General features: G+C 45.6%; 1 protein-coding gene across 3 annotated transcripts in view; it reads left to right on the top strand.

Moving 5' to 3' along the window:
- The window catches only part of TRIO (trio Rho guanine nucleotide exchange factor), a 417,508-nt gene that overhangs the window by 312,873 nt on the left and 86,577 nt on the right, over window positions 1–18,058 (top strand). For 2 of the 3 annotated variants that reach the window (XM_064270659.1, XM_064270669.1), the window contains exons 32-34: window positions 1,515–1,657; window positions 2,471–2,570; window positions 16,993–17,236. In XM_064270659.1, the coding sequence (XP_064126729.1) occupies window positions 1,515–1,657; window positions 2,471–2,570; window positions 16,993–17,236 (487 nt within the window). Of the gene's footprint in view, window positions 1–1,514; window positions 1,658–2,470; window positions 2,571–8,683; window positions 17,237–18,058 lie in introns of those variants that run through there. The other variant, XM_064270677.1, reaches the window with a different exon arrangement.

An 18,058-nucleotide genomic window follows, 5' to 3' on the forward strand; every position in this document is an offset into this window, starting at 1 on the left:
AATGTAATTACTGTCTATAAATTCACTCTTTTTAAATTAGGAAACTTTTCTTCATTTCTGAACCGTATTAACAGTTTCTCCTCAGTTGTTTCCAAACTCTGCCAAATGTTCTAACTCGATACTTCTCTTTGTTAACCAACGATTTGCACCAAGCATTTACATTCTGATGGATCTGTAGTTTCCCAAGTGTGGCCTTGTCACCCTGGTCTTCCAGCTGCCTCTCACCCCAGAGAAGCTAGGCTTTACTGCCACCCTGACAGGAGATCTGGAGCATTGAGCAAGAGACTGCCTTTTCTCTTTCATTTATTTCTCTGGTACTCCCCCCAAATAACTTTAAAGACATCCTCCAGCTAAAATATTTTATTCAGAAAGGTTTTCAATTTTAATTTCCTTTCCCAACATGAGCTTTGATTTGCTGTTTTCGAAAAAAAAAAAAAAAAAAAAAAAGGTACACAATGAGAAAATGTTGCATTTCCCATCCCTCCATGATCTCATCTAGAATTCCACTGACAGTTGTTTTAATCATTTATAGCGAATTATGCTTATATCATAAGACGTTGATGTGTTCCATAAGGGGGAAAAAAAAGGGAAAACCTTTACTAGGGCCCGGAACACATTTTTAAAAAGAAAAACCTCTCTCCCTGGAGGCAGAGTGAAAGATAAAATCTGGAAAAAGTAACGTCATATGCATTAATTCGGCAAATACTGAGTATCTGCTATGTCATTTTCCTAGAATGTTCCTCCATAGCTGTAGTGGGCCATTGAGGTAACTTCTGCCACGTGTAATTTGGAGTTGGTTGTGCTAGTTTGTTCATTGGTATGGCTAGAGGTGGGTAATGGCAGGGTGTAAGAGGTAGGCTCCAGCATCAGACACTTGGAATTCCAGTTTCTTTACCTGCTAGCAGTGTGGCCTTGAGGCAGATGTCTTCCTGTGTCCACACCTTAATTCCTCATTTATAAAACAAGGGTCACGAAGACCCTCTCCTTCATGGAGGACTTGTGGGCGTGGTGAGAGAACGCACAGGAAACCCTCAGCCTGGTGCATGGAGGGGAAGGGCTAGCAGTGGCTGCTGTTGTTGACGTGAGTCCAGTGAACCAGCAGCAAAATAACAGGGGTATTGGTTCAGGTCCCTGCATGCTGGTTGCTAGCCACTGACCAGTAAATACATAGTCTTTGCCTAAGTAGCCTAAGAGAAGTTTTGGTTTGAGGCCTGCTGTGTTTTCGTATTCACCCAGGGCTGCCTAAAAGGTCTTGGGGTTGATTGTTAGGATATTCTTAGATCTGAAATAACACGTTATGCTTTAAAATGAAAATGGTTTTGATGAAAAAAAAAAATTTTTTTTTAATTAGGGTCATTTATTTTGTGGCTGATCAAACGTAAGATGTGGTTACTTTTCTTCTGAAGGGCTGTTATTTCAGTAGGAAACTCCAGGAGTGTGGGAGACCTGAGCGTGCTTAGTGTAGGTCTGGAAGGGCCCTTCTGTGTCCTGACTGAGTCTGACACCTTTTTAAGGCTTCCAGCATAGAGAACAAACAGGACTGGATAAAGCACATTCGAGAAGTGATACAGGAAAGGACCATTCATCTGAAAGGAGCCCTCAAGGAGCCAATCCACATTCCCAAAACCGCCCCTGCAACGAGACAGAAGGGAAGGAGGTCAGTGCTTGGGGCTCTGGTTCAAGTTGATCTATTTAATAGAGCGGAAAGAGAGCAATAGTAACTCACTGCAGTGGTAGTTGCCATCAAGTCAATTCCGAAAATCACTTTTGAAGTGTTTTGAAGACTATGTGTTTAAAATACAGTTTGTAGATGTCCTCATTCTTAGTAACACATTTGTGTTGTCAAGACAAGAGCCGCTGTTGACTTAAAATCAGTGCAAATCCCTAATGGCTTTCCCACCCCAGGTGACATCCATGTACACATGTGGGTCATGTCTCACATAGTAATGCCCCCACATGATTGTAAATGTCTGTTCCACCGGAGTATTCCTCGTGGAGGGGCCATGTGTACTTGGCTCATGTCGGGTAAAGCAAAGCCTCACTGTGGGATTCTTTGCGGTTTACTGCTTTTTGCTGTGCTTGGAAAGCACACAGCCTAGTTGTTTTGGAGTTAGAAAGGCTTAGATTTAAATCTCCTTATGTCTTCTAATCATGTGACCTGGGACAAGTTACATAGGATGTAGAAGTTATATAGCATCCAACATGGAAATAGTCATCTCAACCATATTTTAAATATTGTGGGGATTAAATGGAAATGATATAATAAGATGGTTAGCACAGCGCCTAGCAAAAAACCTGTGATTAATAGTGATTTATCATGAGTAGAATGGTGGTCGCAGGCAGTCACGCAGACTGATTTACACATCTTTACACAAATCTATTATTTCCCCAAATGAGCCAGAGATGAACTTTACAGCCTCGAAAAACAGTCCAGCCGTGAAAGGAATTGAAAGTCTCTTTGTGTCTTCAGGGATGGAGAGGACCTGGACAGCCAAGGCGATGGCAGCAGCCAGCCTGACACCATTTCTATTGCCTCCCGGACGTCTCAGAACACACTGGACAGTGATAAGGTAACCGCAGCCAGCACTGGCTTTGGGGAGGTGAATGTCACCAGGCTCTAGTCTGATGTGAAGCGGCCTCTGTTTGTAAATGACTGTCAGTCATCGACAGTTCACACAGTCGCTGTGTGTCAGGAGTGGTGCCAGGAACCAGGAGCAGGGCAAGGACTTGGGGGTGGCCAGTCAAGGATGACTCAGGAACATCCCTGGGCTCTTCAGCTGCACCCTCCCTATGCACTCACAGGGGTTTTCTGCCAGGGCATACTGGGCCAGTGTGCTGACACTTTTTTACTTTGTTAGTGAGGAGAAGAGCCTATTATTCAACATTAAATCTTACACAGAAGTGGAGCTGCTCTGATTGAAGCAGGGCTGTCAGTGTCCTTCGTGTTGGCTCTGAGAGTGCCTTCTCAGAGCCTGGGGTACAGCAGGACCCAGAAAATCCACCCCCCCCCCCCCCGCCGCCAGACTTGGCTTGCGGCAGTGATAACCACTGGATGATAGAGCTGTGTTTTATCAAAAAATGCTTGTGTAGGTATACCTTTTACAAAAATGGCTGAGAGACTCAAATGAGTCTTTCTTCATAGAATCCAAAAAATCTGCAAATTAGGTCAAAAATAGAATTTGGAATTCTGGGCCTGCATGATAGACAAATGACCCAAAGAAGCCCTCTCTTAAAGCTTGTGGGGAACACTTAACTATGTCTTAAGGAACACCTGTTCCATTACATTTCTAGAATGCTGAACCAGATCCTTAAAAAAATAAAAAAGTAGTCGACAAATTTACTGTCAAATCTGCATCCATTTGGAATTCCTGAGTTTCTCACTCTCTGCTGCGAGCTCTGTTTTCTTACATGAGATCTTAGTCCTGATCCTGTGGTGTAAAAAAAGTCTGTTCTGGTCTTTGCACAGCATTTCCAGGTCCCACAGGAGAGGAAAACCTGACAGGAAATTCTTAAGAAGGGGCATCTGACCTCACTGACACTTGGGAATTTTTGCTGTCAGAGGAGTTCAATATTTGGGGGTTATTTCAGATGATAAATCTAAGAGTACCAGACTTCAGTCCTTTCTCACTCAGTTTTGCAAAATAATTTATGGTATTTAATGTTGTAGCTTCCGGTACAGAAGTAAGTAGGTTTAAGGCCGTTGCTCTGCTATAATGATTTCATTTTCAAAATTCTTCTAGTTTGAGTAATTATTTTTTCTTATTCTACTTTTTGAGCTCACTAAATATTAAGTCCTTAGAACCTAGAGGCCTAGAAAAACAGGACCATATAGAATAAAAATAGTCTTTTATTTTTGTTCAGAGCTCAATATATTAGCACTGAGCAAATATTTCTTGCCAATAGTAATAATAAGATAAAAGACATGTTCCGGCATCTGGTGTGCAATAGCATTTCTCTCCGTGGCCCCACCCCATAGCCGTTTAGTGAAGAAAATAAAGCTTGAACTTGGAAACATTTCATTAGAGTAATACTGGTTATTTTTTTTTCTTTCTTTCTTTGTTTTTGTTTTTTAAATAAAAAAGAGAATTGAGTTATCTGAACAGTTGTTTTGTGCCTCGCTTCCACCAGAAAGAAAAATCAAATAGTGGTTGCTCAAGTGTGAGGGCAACAGCCACCTTCATCCAGACCATTTCACAAGCTTTCGTGAGAATCACCCTCTAGCTGTAGGCCAGTCCAGTCCCAAATTCACATTCTTACAACACTCATGGAGCTGGTCTGGGTTTACCCTAGAAATAAGTTTGGGTTTATTTAAAAATAAGTTATTTGAATGAAATTGCCATAGAGATAAATGTAAAAAGTTGCCTTTGAAGGTAGGTTAAGACTTTCCTGGAGGTTGGTCAAAGAAAGAAGGGTGACTTTGTTTAGGAAGTTTCTGTGTAAACAAACGGGTATATAAGGAAAAAGCAAACCCATTGCCATTGAGTGTATTCTAATTCATGGTGACCTTCTGTGTTACAGAGTTAGAGCTGCTCCATAGGGTTTTCTTGGCTGTAACCTTTATGGAAACGGATCACTAGGCCTTCATGGCACCACTGTGTGAATTCAAACTGCCAACCTTTAGGTTGGTAGTCAAGCACAAACCTCTCTCCAGTGGGTGTATAATTGGGTGTTTATGTATAAATGGAATCCCCAGGTGGTGCAGACAGTTAGCACTCAACTGCTAGCCAAAAGGTTGGTGGTTCGAACTCACCCAGAGGTGCCTTGGAAGACAGGCATGGTGATCTGCTTCCAAGGTCACAGCCATTGAAAACCTGAGGGAGCACGGTAGTGCTCTGACATACATGAGGTTGCCAGGAGTTGGAATCAGCTCCATGGCAGCTAACAATGACGTATACAAATGGGAGCCTGGATATGCCTCTGTATCAGTAAGGGGCTCTTGGTTCTCCTGTTTGTCACTCTGTGATATAGTTGTCTGGTACCTTGCCTGGCCTCTGCCACACAGAAAATTACTTTGCTGATACTCCCACCCCCTCATATGCCCCCACCCCTACACCCAGTGCAACAGACTGAATGTGAGGCTGGTTGGAATTCACAGGGGTTTTCCCATAGAAATAGGTCTATATCCTGAAGCCAGGAGTAGTGAAACTAGTCCTATTTCAGGTCTGTTACAGTGTAACAGGGCTTAACGTGAAGTTGGAATTCAATCTGCATAACTTCCATAGGAAAAATAAGGCATTAGGCTAGGGGCTCTTGCTAGGAAGACAGCAAATTCTACTTGTTCCCATTGAGAAAGGGAGAATAAATCACTAACAGAGTATAGGTTTGCAGGAACATATCCCTTTACCCTGAAAGTCTACTGGGAGATTTATTTGGGGAGATAATTTACCAGTTTCTGTTGACCTCATCTAATGTGCTGTCCCTGAACCTCATTCGCTGGCTCAGGAGTCCCTCAGGGTCACTTCTGTGAGTTAATCCACTGCCTCCCCAACCTGGGCTTTTGGAGAGGGTCTTACTGATGCTAATGAGGTGAAGCTTACTACAGCAGCCTCTCACTCATAATTCTTAACCACCTCTGAGTAGTGACATGCCAAGGCTCGTGTTTGTAAATGAATGTGGCATGCGTTTCCTTTAATCCTTCTCACTGTGACCACTGGTCCTCAGTAGGCTCAAAAATACAAAAAATAAGGATGAAATGCCTTCCTGCAGTAACTGCAACGGGTTATCTTCTTCAGTTCTTGTGATCTGCGTTTGGGATGAGGATAAACCCTGTAAGATTTAATAAAGACTAGTCAAAATTTTGAAGTTCAGAGAGGAAATACCATTAGGCCTTAAAAGAAGGACCATGCTTGCTACCACACTCATGCCTGTGCTTGTGTGTTCTTTGCTTTTAGAAAGGTTTTCTTTACAGCCAGATCCGTTTTTCTACATCTCTGGGAAATGTTTCAGGGTCTGTAAGTGATTCAGGAGAGTACATTTTGAAGAGTAGGAAACTGCATGCCTTCCTGGATCCATCTGTAAAATGCCTCGCCTCTCTAAACTCGACTTCCCGGAAAACTGCCTGGTCTTGGATGGCAGTCACTCTTCATCTGTCTCAAGGTTCTTCCCACCGTACATGTCTCAAATCTAAATGGCCTCTTATTACTCGGGCAGACGGACCTCGGGAGGGAAATTACTTAACCATGCTCAGCCGGCTTGGCTTAATTTATGATGTCTGTTATGAGTTAGTTGTTATCGTGGAATTTGGTTCCATTTCAGAAACTGGGTGGAGGGATGTTTTGACTCAGCCTGTTGGAGAATTCTTAAGGAAGAAGTTATCTGACCAGGGCTGTTAGTAATTCTCAGATGAGGCACAGACTCCTCAGGAAAAGAGTCTGTGAGGAGGGGCTGCTGGAGACATCCTCTTCCCAGGGAGGGCTGTCAGCGGGGCTGGCTTTCGCGGGTCACAGATACAAACCATGCACCCCCATGAGCACATTGCCTTCTTGGAAACATCAGTTTTAAAATATGTCATCTCTTTGTTCCAAAAGTGAGTTTAGCACCAGTTCTTGCTGATACTCATGATACTTATACTGATAACATGATCTTAGGAAAATATCATTTGGGCTCCAGAGAAATCAAACGATTGCCAGATTCTTACCTCATCTGTCCTGAATATCTCCCTGAGGTAGGGAGGAGAGGACTGAGTCAGCCTCCTGGGCATTGAGGAAGTCAAGGCAGGGAGGATGACCATCGCCAGGCCACCCAGCATTAGAAAGGTAAACCCAGAACAGAATGTGGACTTCATTACCTAATTCTAGACCTTATTATTTCACACTAGAGTTGAAAGTGGAGCTGATATTTTTTAGTATACTAAAGAAGCATTTTTAAAACTTCCTTCCCTCTATCTGCATTCTTAGTCTGTGGTTTATAAGATTTTTATTATGAATAAGATAGAAAATATAGAATAAAACCATAGACTACTATTAAAACAAAGCATCTTGAAACCAAGATGAGAACATCACCCAGGCGAGATGAGTCCTGCACAGAGGCCGGCCCTGGCCAGCAGGGGGCAAGGTCCCGAGCTGTCGTTTGACTCTAAGGTAATACTGGTCTTATTTTTAATGCATGAAAAATTCAGAAACTTGGCCTGAACTGCCCCTAAGTTTATATACAAATATATGAATCCGCATATTTAAGAAAATAAATGGTTTAAGTTACTCTTAGGGAGGTCCTAGCACAGTGTTGGGGACATGAGACAAAGATTAAAAAGTCAACCAGTGTTTTCTGTCAAGTGTCGTTCTACAGGAGCTCAGTTGAACTTACGTAAACACAGTGTTGAGGTAAACTATAAAGTAATTCATGCCAGAACGTCTTTAAATACGTCTTAATTCACATTTTTGAGAATGGAAATATCTATTTTAAAGCCATACTGAGATCCCTGGGTGAAGCAAACAGTTAAGCACTCGACTGGTAGCCAAAAGGTTGGAGGTTTGACCCCACCCAGGGGTGCCTCGGAAGACAGGCCTGGAGGTCTGCTCTTGAAAGGTCGCAACCTCAAAAACCCTGTGAAGCAGTTCTACTCTGCACAGAATGGCGACTAAAAACAACCGTGAATTTGTAATTTTAGGGACGTGATTGGAAAACAGATTAAAACCCTCCTGAGGAAACACTGCATTCTCCGATCTGGCCCCCTTTCCCTGTGCTCATGGCAGCTGCAGGGTATGCTCTCCCGGAGCAGGGGGTGCCCTGGCCCTGCACTCAGATGGCGAGTGTTCTCCTCTCTGGCTGAGGTTGCCCTGAGCTTAGAGAGGAGGCACTTGAAGCCTTGACTTTTCCAGAGCCCTCTGAGTTTCCCAGGGTTTTATGTAGGCCTGCCCCTTGTAACATGAAATGGAGCCCTCAATTCGGAAGTCTTCGTACACACAGAACATGGCTTTCTTCTACTCACCCAGAGTTTACCCAGTTACCTTTCTCTACTCTGAGTGTGACCTGGTAGTTACCTAGAGTGTATAGCACATGGCTTTCTTCTCCTCACCCAGAGTATACCAGACACCCATTTACCTTTCTCTACTCTGAGTGTGACCTGGTAGTCACCTAGAGTGTGTAACACATGCAGTAGCAGATGGTCAAGCAGAAAGAAGGGGTCAGGCGCCAGACCTCTGGGCTCTGCTTCTCAGCAGCCGGTGGCCTTGGGCAAGTTACTCAACTACCCTGTGCCTCAGTCTCCTCATCTGGCAACAGGGATAATGGTACTGCTCACCTCAGGACTGTGAGCATTCAAAATGTGTCATGGGTTTAGAATCGGGCCTGGTGGATGCTGAACACCGAGTGAATACTAGCTATTTTTGTGCCTTCACTTTAAAATCGCTTCTTCCTCTCTCACTCTTGGGCCTTTGACCCTCATGACCAGCTGTTTGTAACTCTCTGTCTGCATCGACCTTACAAGGTAAATAATTGTGTTTGTTAGGAGCTGGAAGCCCTCCTAAGAATAAATTGTTCAGCATTAGTGCTTGCGCTTAATGTATTTTGGCTGCTCAGTAGCTCAGTACTGATTGCGTACTGAATGCATACAGTTACAAAAGAAGAGGAAAACTCTTGTTAAACCATTCTTCCAGCCGCTCATCTCTATTCCTGATGAAGTAGCAGCATTATAGCCTCACTTCTCAAATGGCTTCATGACAATCATGCATGTCTTCCTTCACAGATTTGTATTGGTCGTCCCCTGTGCGCCGTGCTTTGGACAGGGGGAACAAAGAAGACAATAACCCTCTCCCTGCCTCATGGGTGTGCTCTGGGTAATGGCCTTTTCTTCTTTTTATTAATCTGTATTTTCCCTTTCTCTAGGTGAATCTTGCCTTTTTTTTTTTTTCAATAACACTTTTTCCTTTGAGTACTCTCATCAAACCACATAATGAATCTTGCTTTTGATAACTTTAGTCACCCAATCAGAAAAAACAACCCCCTCCAAGCTAAAGTAAAAAGTCTCAGTTCTAAGAAAAGGCAGATTTAAGAAAAAAAAATATTTTTTGTTAGAAACATAATAAAAGTGTTTATGAAAATAGAGTACCAAAAAATGCTTTTAAATATAAATTTTACATTAGATGACCAAAGCTGCTACTGAAGATGAGTTCGACAGTTTAGTCTAGTCACTCTTCTTGGCGGTGAGATGCCCAGCTAGCTGGAGAACTGACTATTTGGCGAGTTCCTCAGATCACTGTCCCTCAGTTAAAGACAAGAAGAGACATTTTCATATTGTATTTCCTGAGTAAAAGATTGTCTTGGTGGCTCAGGAAATGGAGCCAGCAGGTTTCTTCAGGTTAGATTGTCCTGAGACATTTCCAGGGCCTGGTGAGGACACTTGTGATGAAGGTGGTCTTCAGCTGTCTACTTCTTCACAACACTCTTTTCTTTTTCCCTTTACAACCGACTCGGCTGTTAGAAACCATGCCGACTCCCTGCTCTGCAGCACCCAGTCAGCAAGTGCCACAGCACCCACCTACATCCTCCATGCTGGTGTGTGTAAAGTGAGGGACCACGACGCTGGCCCAGATCATCCCTGCAGGATCCTGGAGACCTGATGATATTAGCCATTCTCTCTGACTTGCCTAGTTTTTTACTTTTAATGTTTGCTGTTTTAGTTGTATCTTTAAAATGTGGCTTCTTTACGTATAATTTCCCATGATAATTCATGTGTACGATACATTCAAGGAAGCCCTCCAAGGATTATTTTCGCATTAGTAAAGTGCTTGGGCATAACGTATTTTGGCTGCTCAGTAGCTAAATACTGTGTACTGAATGCATACAGTTATGAAAGAAGAGGAAATCTCTTGCTTAAATCATTCTTCCAGCAGCTCCTCTTTATTCCTGATGAAATTAACACCTCACCCCCCAAATACCACCCTCACCACTTCCCTCCTGGATAAAATGCCAGGTATGATAAAGTGAGAAGCCCTGGTGGCACAGTGGTTAAGCGCTCAGGTGCTAACCAAAAGGTCAGTGATTTGAACCCACCAGCCACTCTGAGGGAGAAAAGGCCTGGCAATCTGCTCCCGTAAAGATTACAACCAGGGGATCCCTATGGGGTATTTCTATTCTGTCCTTTAGGGTCAGTGTGAGTTAGAATCGACTCCACAGCAACAGGTTATGGTAAAGTGCTGGTTTTGAACATTTTTTTCTCATAAATTTCTTTTCATACCCCCAGTGTGAGAGCCTGCCTGTCACAGTGGTCCTCTTTCAAACTCTCGGCAGCAGATTTCAGGAGGCCCTTCCCTTTCAACTTGGCTGCACATAAACCCAGTCTGGTCGGCATAAGCAGAGGAAGCCTGTTCTTCATGTGAAGAGGGCTGCTAGTAAGCTTCAGTCTCCAGGAGGCTGCCCAGCACAGAAGTGGGAGAGGGTAGAAACCTGAGGTGCAGCGGAATTTATTTGGGGAGTGGCTCTGGCTGCCCATAGTTGCCTTTCTTTTGTAACCATTGCCAGCCATGGATCTGTACTCCCTAATCCCTTTTAACAAAGTAGTCATTTTTAGGTCGACTCCTTGTGAAACCTTCACGAAACCACAAGGCCCTTTTGTGAGGTTTTTGAGTGACTAAACTGAAGCAGGCTGCGGGATGTGACTGCTCACAACGGTTGATACGCTTTGTTCTTTAGGGGAAAATGGCTCTTATTAGGCCACATTCCCCATTTCCTTTTGAATCGCTCTCAGAAAGCGGGCCAGACACCCACCTGCAGTGGATCTTGAACACATTTGGCTTTGGACTGAGAGGAGAGTCATTTGCAGCAAGGACCCTGCGTCATGTGCCATGCTGTCGAAAAGAGCCCTCTCCGCCTCCATAGAACTTGCCAGAATTCATCCAGAGCGTAGTAATTCAAACCAGGTGTGGGCTCTTGTCTATCAAGAGCCCTGTGTTCCTGTAACCTAAAACTGCCTTGATACAGCACACCAGGTCAGGGGGCTCTGAGGAGCCAGCGAGAGTGTACCCAAGTCCCCAGTGTGGGAAGTCCCAGCAAAGGAGATGTCTTAGCTCCTGCCATTGTTAACTGGGTTCAGGCATGGCAATGATGTGACACGGTTTCCGCAGAAATAAAAACATAAAGACTAAAATCCCTGTCCGTGTGGCGAGCATAGAAGGCTCAAGTGTGTGGAGAGACTAGTATTATGTTCATTTGGATGAAATGCAGCAAGTTTTTCGTTTTCGATTGTTCTGGAGAGAATTCAGGGAAACGAGCCCTGGGTTGACTTTGACGTTGCCATGCGTCTTGGTTATTGGCATTTCCAGTGGCCATGTTACATGGATCGGCATGGTCCTTGAGGTGTATCCCTGTGGTGTCTGTGGTCCAGGTGAGGCCATTTTACTGACATGTGTATTAGTTGGCAAAGCTGAAAATCTGTCTTCTCATGTGAGTCATGGAAATTGAGATTTTCATAAATTATAACCCAAACTGTGTGCGCACGGTAGGGAGCCCAGAATAGAAGTCCGTAAAACATGCAAACTTGAAAAAAAATGCTGTGAAAACGTTTATAAAAGATGGTTGGAACAGAAAAGTTAGTGTTTAAACAAAACAAATGGAAATTCATTTGATGTAGTGATGACACTGGGTCACTAGGGGTAGAAGTGTCATTGAAAGCAAACAAAACCTCAGCCGTTTCTAATGATGTAGATAATGCGTGATGATATGTAACCTGAACGTTATCTAGTTAGGTTGAATTTAATTCTTCAAAAAGGCAGTAGTGTTTCGCACTGCTTCCTTCAAGTGTTGTTATACGTCCTTACTATTAAAATTGTTTTTAAGTTAGTTTGGGGCAAAGGACCTAGTTTTATCCTAAGTAAGGTAGCCTTTGTCCTTAGCTGTGGAGAAGTAGCCTTGGGAGTGATTGAGGTGCCTTGGTCTGGGACCTCCAGGCCACACCTAAAGATTTGTGCTAGTGAATTGGAGCTGACCAGATCACCTGGGAAGCTGATATCATCTAGCCTCAGGAGGCACGATTTAACCTATGATGCAGGACTAGCCTATAAAAGCCCCGAACGTTAAGGCTCAGAGAGCTTCCGTTTTGGTGAGAATATTTGTTCTCGTAAAGGTAGTGCATCCCTTGGGACATGGAAGCTCCATGTTGGGAAACCTCCCAGACCTTGGCCTATGTGCCTCTTCATTTATATCCTTTTCGGCTATAATAAGCCTGTAGTTTTAAGTATAGTCTCCACAAGTTCTGTAAGTCGTTCTAGCAAATGATCGAACCCATAGGGGCAAGCAGAGCCAGCAGGTCAGAAAGTAAGGGTGTTGTGTGGACTCCCCAGCTTGCGGCTGACATCGTGAAGGGGTAGTGGGAAACCAGCCCCAAATCTGCAGCTGGCAGCTGCTGAGTTGGTGTAAGGATGGTGTTCTTTTAACTTGTGGGCTTTGACCTAGCTCTGGGTGGCCAGGGTCAGAGGGAGAGAGTACCACTGGGGTGACTGGTGATGAGAATGGAGAAGTTGGAAGGTTGGGACTGGATCAGTCTCTGTATCTTAGGCATTGGGTTCATGCTGACCCATACCACACAATTAGCAAACCCAATTTTAAAGAGACATTTGGTAAGAAGAAATTTATAATATTTAAGTGTTTGCATGGAGACAGAAATCCATGGGGCGCCTCTTCTCTGGGCTAGAAAACATCCATTTAATCATCCCTTTAAAGATGTGTCATAGGGTCGCTGTGAGTCGGAATCAACTCAACAGCAGTGGGTTTGGCTTTAGGTTTGGTTGAAGATGTGTACAAGAGATTTTTTTATAGGTAAAGCCAGTTGATTAGGGGACATTATGTTTTGTTTGTTTTTGTTTCTTACATGAGCATCATAGTTCTGTTTGAAAATAGATTATTCTGGCACTAGATTTCGTAAGCAAGTTCTCTAAAGTCTTTGAAAAAATTATATACGATTCTTTGTAAGAACAGGTTTGGTTTTTATTTTTTTATGCTCTGTCAAGTACACAGATGTTTCCAATAGTTTTTGATTACTCTGTAAAGGGCTAAAATAATCCATGCCAGAAACAAAGTCTAGCTTAATTCCCATCTTGAGCAGCCCCTTTCAGCCCTTCCCACCCTTCCCCCATGCACAGAATGCACCACATGGCTTTGAACCTTCTGGAAAAATGAATAAAACTCTCAAGAATAAAGCAGGCAAAGGGCTGGCATGCAGCAATGTGTGGTGAAGCCCTCCTTCCCAGGATCAGGAACGGGGCTGCTTGGGGAAGCTCAGGGCCTCTGACAAGAATGTGTGACCAGTGTCTGTGGAGGGCTCTGCTAGTGACGACACGCTGTGCCCACGCAGCGCAGGCAGGCGGTGACAGGGCTGGCAGCTGGCGGTCATGAGAAAGCCCGCCGGGACCTCCCCTGCGGTTTGTGAGGACGGGAGAGAGCCCACAGGAAACACAGGTCCTGAGGGGCTGTGCAAACTAGGGGCTCGTTGACAGGCCATGTTTTCCCTGGAACAGGGACCATTCCTCCTTTTTGTCACAGGGATTAATCGTTTCAATAACATGTGGTTTTACGAGGAAAATTCCTTTCTAGGCTGAGCCTCCACCTTTAACCTCATAACATTAGCATCTTGATTGTTCACGCAGAAATGGGTAAAAAATTTAGCATGGTTTTTCCACAGTGAAAAGCTTCCTTTGTGGCCTAGAAAAGATGAATAGTTCTGCCCCTGGTTGTGTTTCATTGTGGAAGAGTTTTCTCGTGTTTGTTTTTTTCCTGCTTGTCTAAGGGACATGTGTTTCTTATTCTAAATATCTGGACTTTTCCTTGAGAGGCAGGCCATTAGGAGGGAAATGAGCAGCACAGAGCATTCACAGGGCTGGCAGAGAGCCAGCGCATAGGCAGGCTGCCCGAGAAACCACGCGGGAGCCTGAGCCCTGGGAGGACGTTGTGCAGGGTAGACTCTGTCACTAGGGTGGTTCCCAGAATGAGCTGTGGGAGGAGGTGCGAGCCTCAGTTCTCTAGAGGACGTTGTGCAGGGTGGACTCGGTCACTAGGGTGGTTCCCAGTATGAGGCTTGGCCCTTCCCCTCTTGCCTCCTCAGACATGGCTTCTCCCCAGTTGCCACACTGACTTTGTCCCCAGTGCCGGGAGCCCAGCAGTGCACCCCCGTCCTGTGATTGATCTGTGCTGAGACCCGTTAGGGTGGACAGAAAAGACTGAGCATACTGCAGATTGAGCACAAGACAGAGTTGGCGCCTGAAGTCACACAAGACAAACCACAGTTCATGTCATTTTTTGAAGTGCACTGCTTTCATTTTCTAGAACAAGCATGTTTTAGTTTTTTCGTTTGAGCTCATGTTCGAATACTTGCTAGATAGGAGGCACTGTGCAAGATAGGCTGTAGAAGAAATTCTGGGTGGACTTTTTTGCACAAACCGTGTGCCCGTTGTTGCACTGGGGTAGTCTGCAGTGACCCAGGCAGGCCCGCCCCCTGCCCTTCCAGACCAAGTGTGCAGTCTACAGATGAATGACACAAACCTGCTTCTGGTGACAGAGACAGGCACACATGCATGTGCAGCTCTAGACACGGCTTATTTCAGAACTGGAATATTGTTGTTAGGTGCCATCAAGTCAGTCTGACTCATAGCGACCCGATGTACAACAGAATGAAACACTGCCCAATCCTGTGCCATCCTCACAATGCCTGAGTCCATTGTTGCAGCCACTGTGTCAGTCCATGTTGTTGAGGGTTGTCCTCTTTTTCGCTGACCTTCTGCTTTTCCAAGCATGATGTCCTTCTCCAGGGACTGGTCCCCCCTGACAACATGTCCAAAGTATGTGAGATGAAGTCCCCCCATCCTTGTTTCCAAGGAGCATTCTGGCTGTATTTCTTCCAAAACAGATCTGTCTATTCATTCTTCTGGCAGTCCATGGTATATTCAATATTCTTTGCCAACACTACTATTCAAAGGCATCAATTCTTCCTTGGTCTTGCTTATTCATTGTCCAGCTTTTGCATGCATATGAGGCAATTAAAAATATCATGGCTTGGGTCAGAGGCACCTTAGTCCTCAAAGTGCATCTTTGCTTTTCAGCACTTTAAAGAGGTCTTTTGCAGCAGATTTGCTCAGTGCAATGTGTTGTTTGATTTCTTGACTGCTGCCTCTTCCATGGGCTTTGATTGTAGGTCCAGGAAGATGAAATTATTTCTGAGGGTGGTACAAGAGAGACTTCTCAGAGGGGTATGATGGGGGCTTAGCATGGACAAATGGGGGTCTGAGCAGAAGAGGGGTACGAACAGAGGCTAACAAGCATGACCATGTGTGCAGGACCCCTCTCAGGCATGGGGGATGTCACTTTTGGTGGGAAGGTTGACTGGGACCCAGTTGTAACTCGGCCTCCTATGCTGAGGAATTGTGTCAAGGGCTTCTAACCAGGAGAATGGCATGACTGAGTCCATGTTTAGAGTAGTCACTCTGACAGCAGTACGGGATGGCTGGGAAGGGGAGCCTCGTGTGGATCAGGGAGGTGCCACTCTGGAGGTCACTGCCAAATCCAGTTGGTGTGGGAATGCAAGGGCAGAAAGCAATGTGGAAGACATCCTCAGATCTATCTGACAGAATTTGGAGGGTGAGGAAGAGTGAGATTTTTTTTTTGTTAGCTTGGATGACAAAATAGGCAACTCCAGAAGAGAAAAAACAGGCAGGGAGGGGTTAACAATGAGTCATGCCCTAGAATGTTCAAGACTCACTGCAGTGGAGGGATGGGAAGACCTGCTGAGTGGCCTAGCAGGCGATGGGGACCGTCAGTCTAGAGGCTGGGGTGCACATTTGGGGTAATCTGCATGGGGGGATGGTTGAAGGGGAAGAGTGGGAGATAGAATGGCCAGAGAGGAGAGCTGGCCAAAAGTTTTTATGCAGGAGAGAGGTAATGAGAATAAGACCCCTGTCCCCAAGGAGCCTACAGTCTAACAGGAAGCCATATGGGGAACGTGCAATATAAAATGAATAGGAACTAGGAGGCCATGCACTTGTGTGACTGGCAGAGGTCACAGGACTAGTGCATCTTTCTGGGGCTCGTGGGTGCCCTTCAAAGGCAGACAGAAAATGGGGGTGAGCTCAGAGGGAGAGGAGATGGAAAGGAGTTTCGGGCTAAAGGAACAGCAAGCTGATTAGAGGAGGCCAGGAGGATGCAGCCCACGGGAGGTGACCCACTGTCGACTGTGTGTGTGTGTGTGTGTGTGTGTGTGTGTGTGGCGTGTGTGTGTGGCGTGTGGATGCATGAAGCGGGAGGAGAGCCCAGAGAGAGGTTCTAAGGTCAGATGGTAGACAGTCATGAGTGTCACACAAGGAGCGTCCTGGAGGAACAGGGGGCTCGTGAAGAGTTTTGAAGAGAGAAAAGGTGTGCTGAGACCCGAGTTTCGGGATCAGGAGCCTCCTGGCCTCTCCAGTCTCCCTACTCATGTGGCTGCGAAAGCTGGAGCCTGTGTAAGGAGGAAACCTTTTAGAGAAGAAAAACTCAAATATTTTCTGCTAACAGCAATAGAAAAGTGATGACTGTACCCTGTCAAAGGTGGAAAGCTTTCGAGACCCACAAAGCAGTCCTGTTGAGTTCCAGCTCTCACAGGTTTCACTATGTAATAGTCCTGAAGTCTCAGAAACCAAATCACAACTGAAATTTTTGGGGCGGGGGGGAGGTATTGCATTTTATCACCACATTAAACAATAATCCCCAGAATATTCTTCAAGCCAAGTCCTTACTAATTTTCCATAAGGTAAAGCAGATGGCATTTTTGAGGAGGGGGGATATAATCTTGGGTACAAAAAGACCTGGAAGTTCATATGAAAAATAGCTTATGAAACACTTTGACATGATCGTCACCCTTTAAAATGTGAAACAGTAAATAGCTGTCCAGATGATGCCGTTGGGGAGTTAAGGAATAGCAGCATCTCCGCACCCTGCCTCAGGTGGTAAGCCACGCTTCTGACCCACCTGCCGGTGGAAAGCTTGCCCGCCCCAGGCTCGGCGATGCACCTGCTGACCTGTGCTCTCCCTCTCCAGCTCTCTGGCGGCTGCGAGCTGACGGTGGTCATCCACGACTTCACGGCTTGCAACAGCAACGAGCTGACCATCCGCCGTGGCCAGACGGTGGAGGTTCTAGAGCGGCCCCACGACAAGCCTGACTGGTGCCTGGTGCGGACCACAGACCGGTCCCCGGCGGCCGAAGGCCTGGTTCCCTGCGGCTCCCTGTGCATCGCCCACTCGCGGAGCAGTATGGAGATGGAGGGCATCTTCAACCACAAAGGTAGGAGACAGTGGGCAAGGGAGGCAGGGCCTGCCGGGCATCACCAGGGCGGGCACCTTCCACATCTGCACTTTGTGCCCTAGTATCCTATGTGATGGGCTTTCCTCGCCAGCCGTGCCTTCAGTGCGTTATCACAGTGTCTCTGTTTTCAGTCTGCGGGGAGCTGAAGTGGAAAGAAGGATTTCACTGGTGACTCACTATTGATAGACACTCACCCATTTTCCAGGATGATATGATAAGATATCGATGGCATGAGTTTAGAGAAGGAAAGGGGCCGATGTCATTCATAGGGAAAGATGCTACCGTTTCTTGGGGTGATGTTGCGGGAGGTGGAGCCATATCCAGCATTTCCTAATCAGATTTCCACATTGTGATTCTTTATTCTGTCTAGTGTTAAGCCCTGAAAGATCCACCAGCAGGCCCTGGGAGTTTACTGCCTTTTTTTGTAGCTGTGGAAACTAAAGTGTCAGAACACCACAAGCTCCCTGCATGGAGGGGGTCTTGGGGTGGAGACAGGCAGGCTTACCGTGGGGGCTCTGCAACTGTGACCAGACAAGTGGCTTTTGAAAGAAGGGCTTGTAAGCTGAAGTGACAGGACCTCTGAGCAGAGCAGCGTTTGGCATTCCTAGGTGACTCGGGATAGAGGTCGCTGTAGCGGGATGGCGTTTACTTGTGTGTCTGGATGGATCAGTAACAACGGCTTGCAGGTGGTACGAGAGTGCGTGTGTCCTGCGTGTCCAGCACAGCAGCCACCAGACAGATGTGTCCACTGCGCCCTTGGGATGGGGCTGGCCTGAGCTGAGGCGCCTGTAGGCGTAATGC

The sequence above is a fragment of the Loxodonta africana genome, chromosome 2, assembly GCF_030014295.1.
Source record: "Loxodonta africana isolate mLoxAfr1 chromosome 2, mLoxAfr1.hap2, whole genome shotgun sequence".
NCBI classification, from domain to species: domain Eukaryota; kingdom Metazoa; phylum Chordata; class Mammalia; order Proboscidea; family Elephantidae; genus Loxodonta; species Loxodonta africana.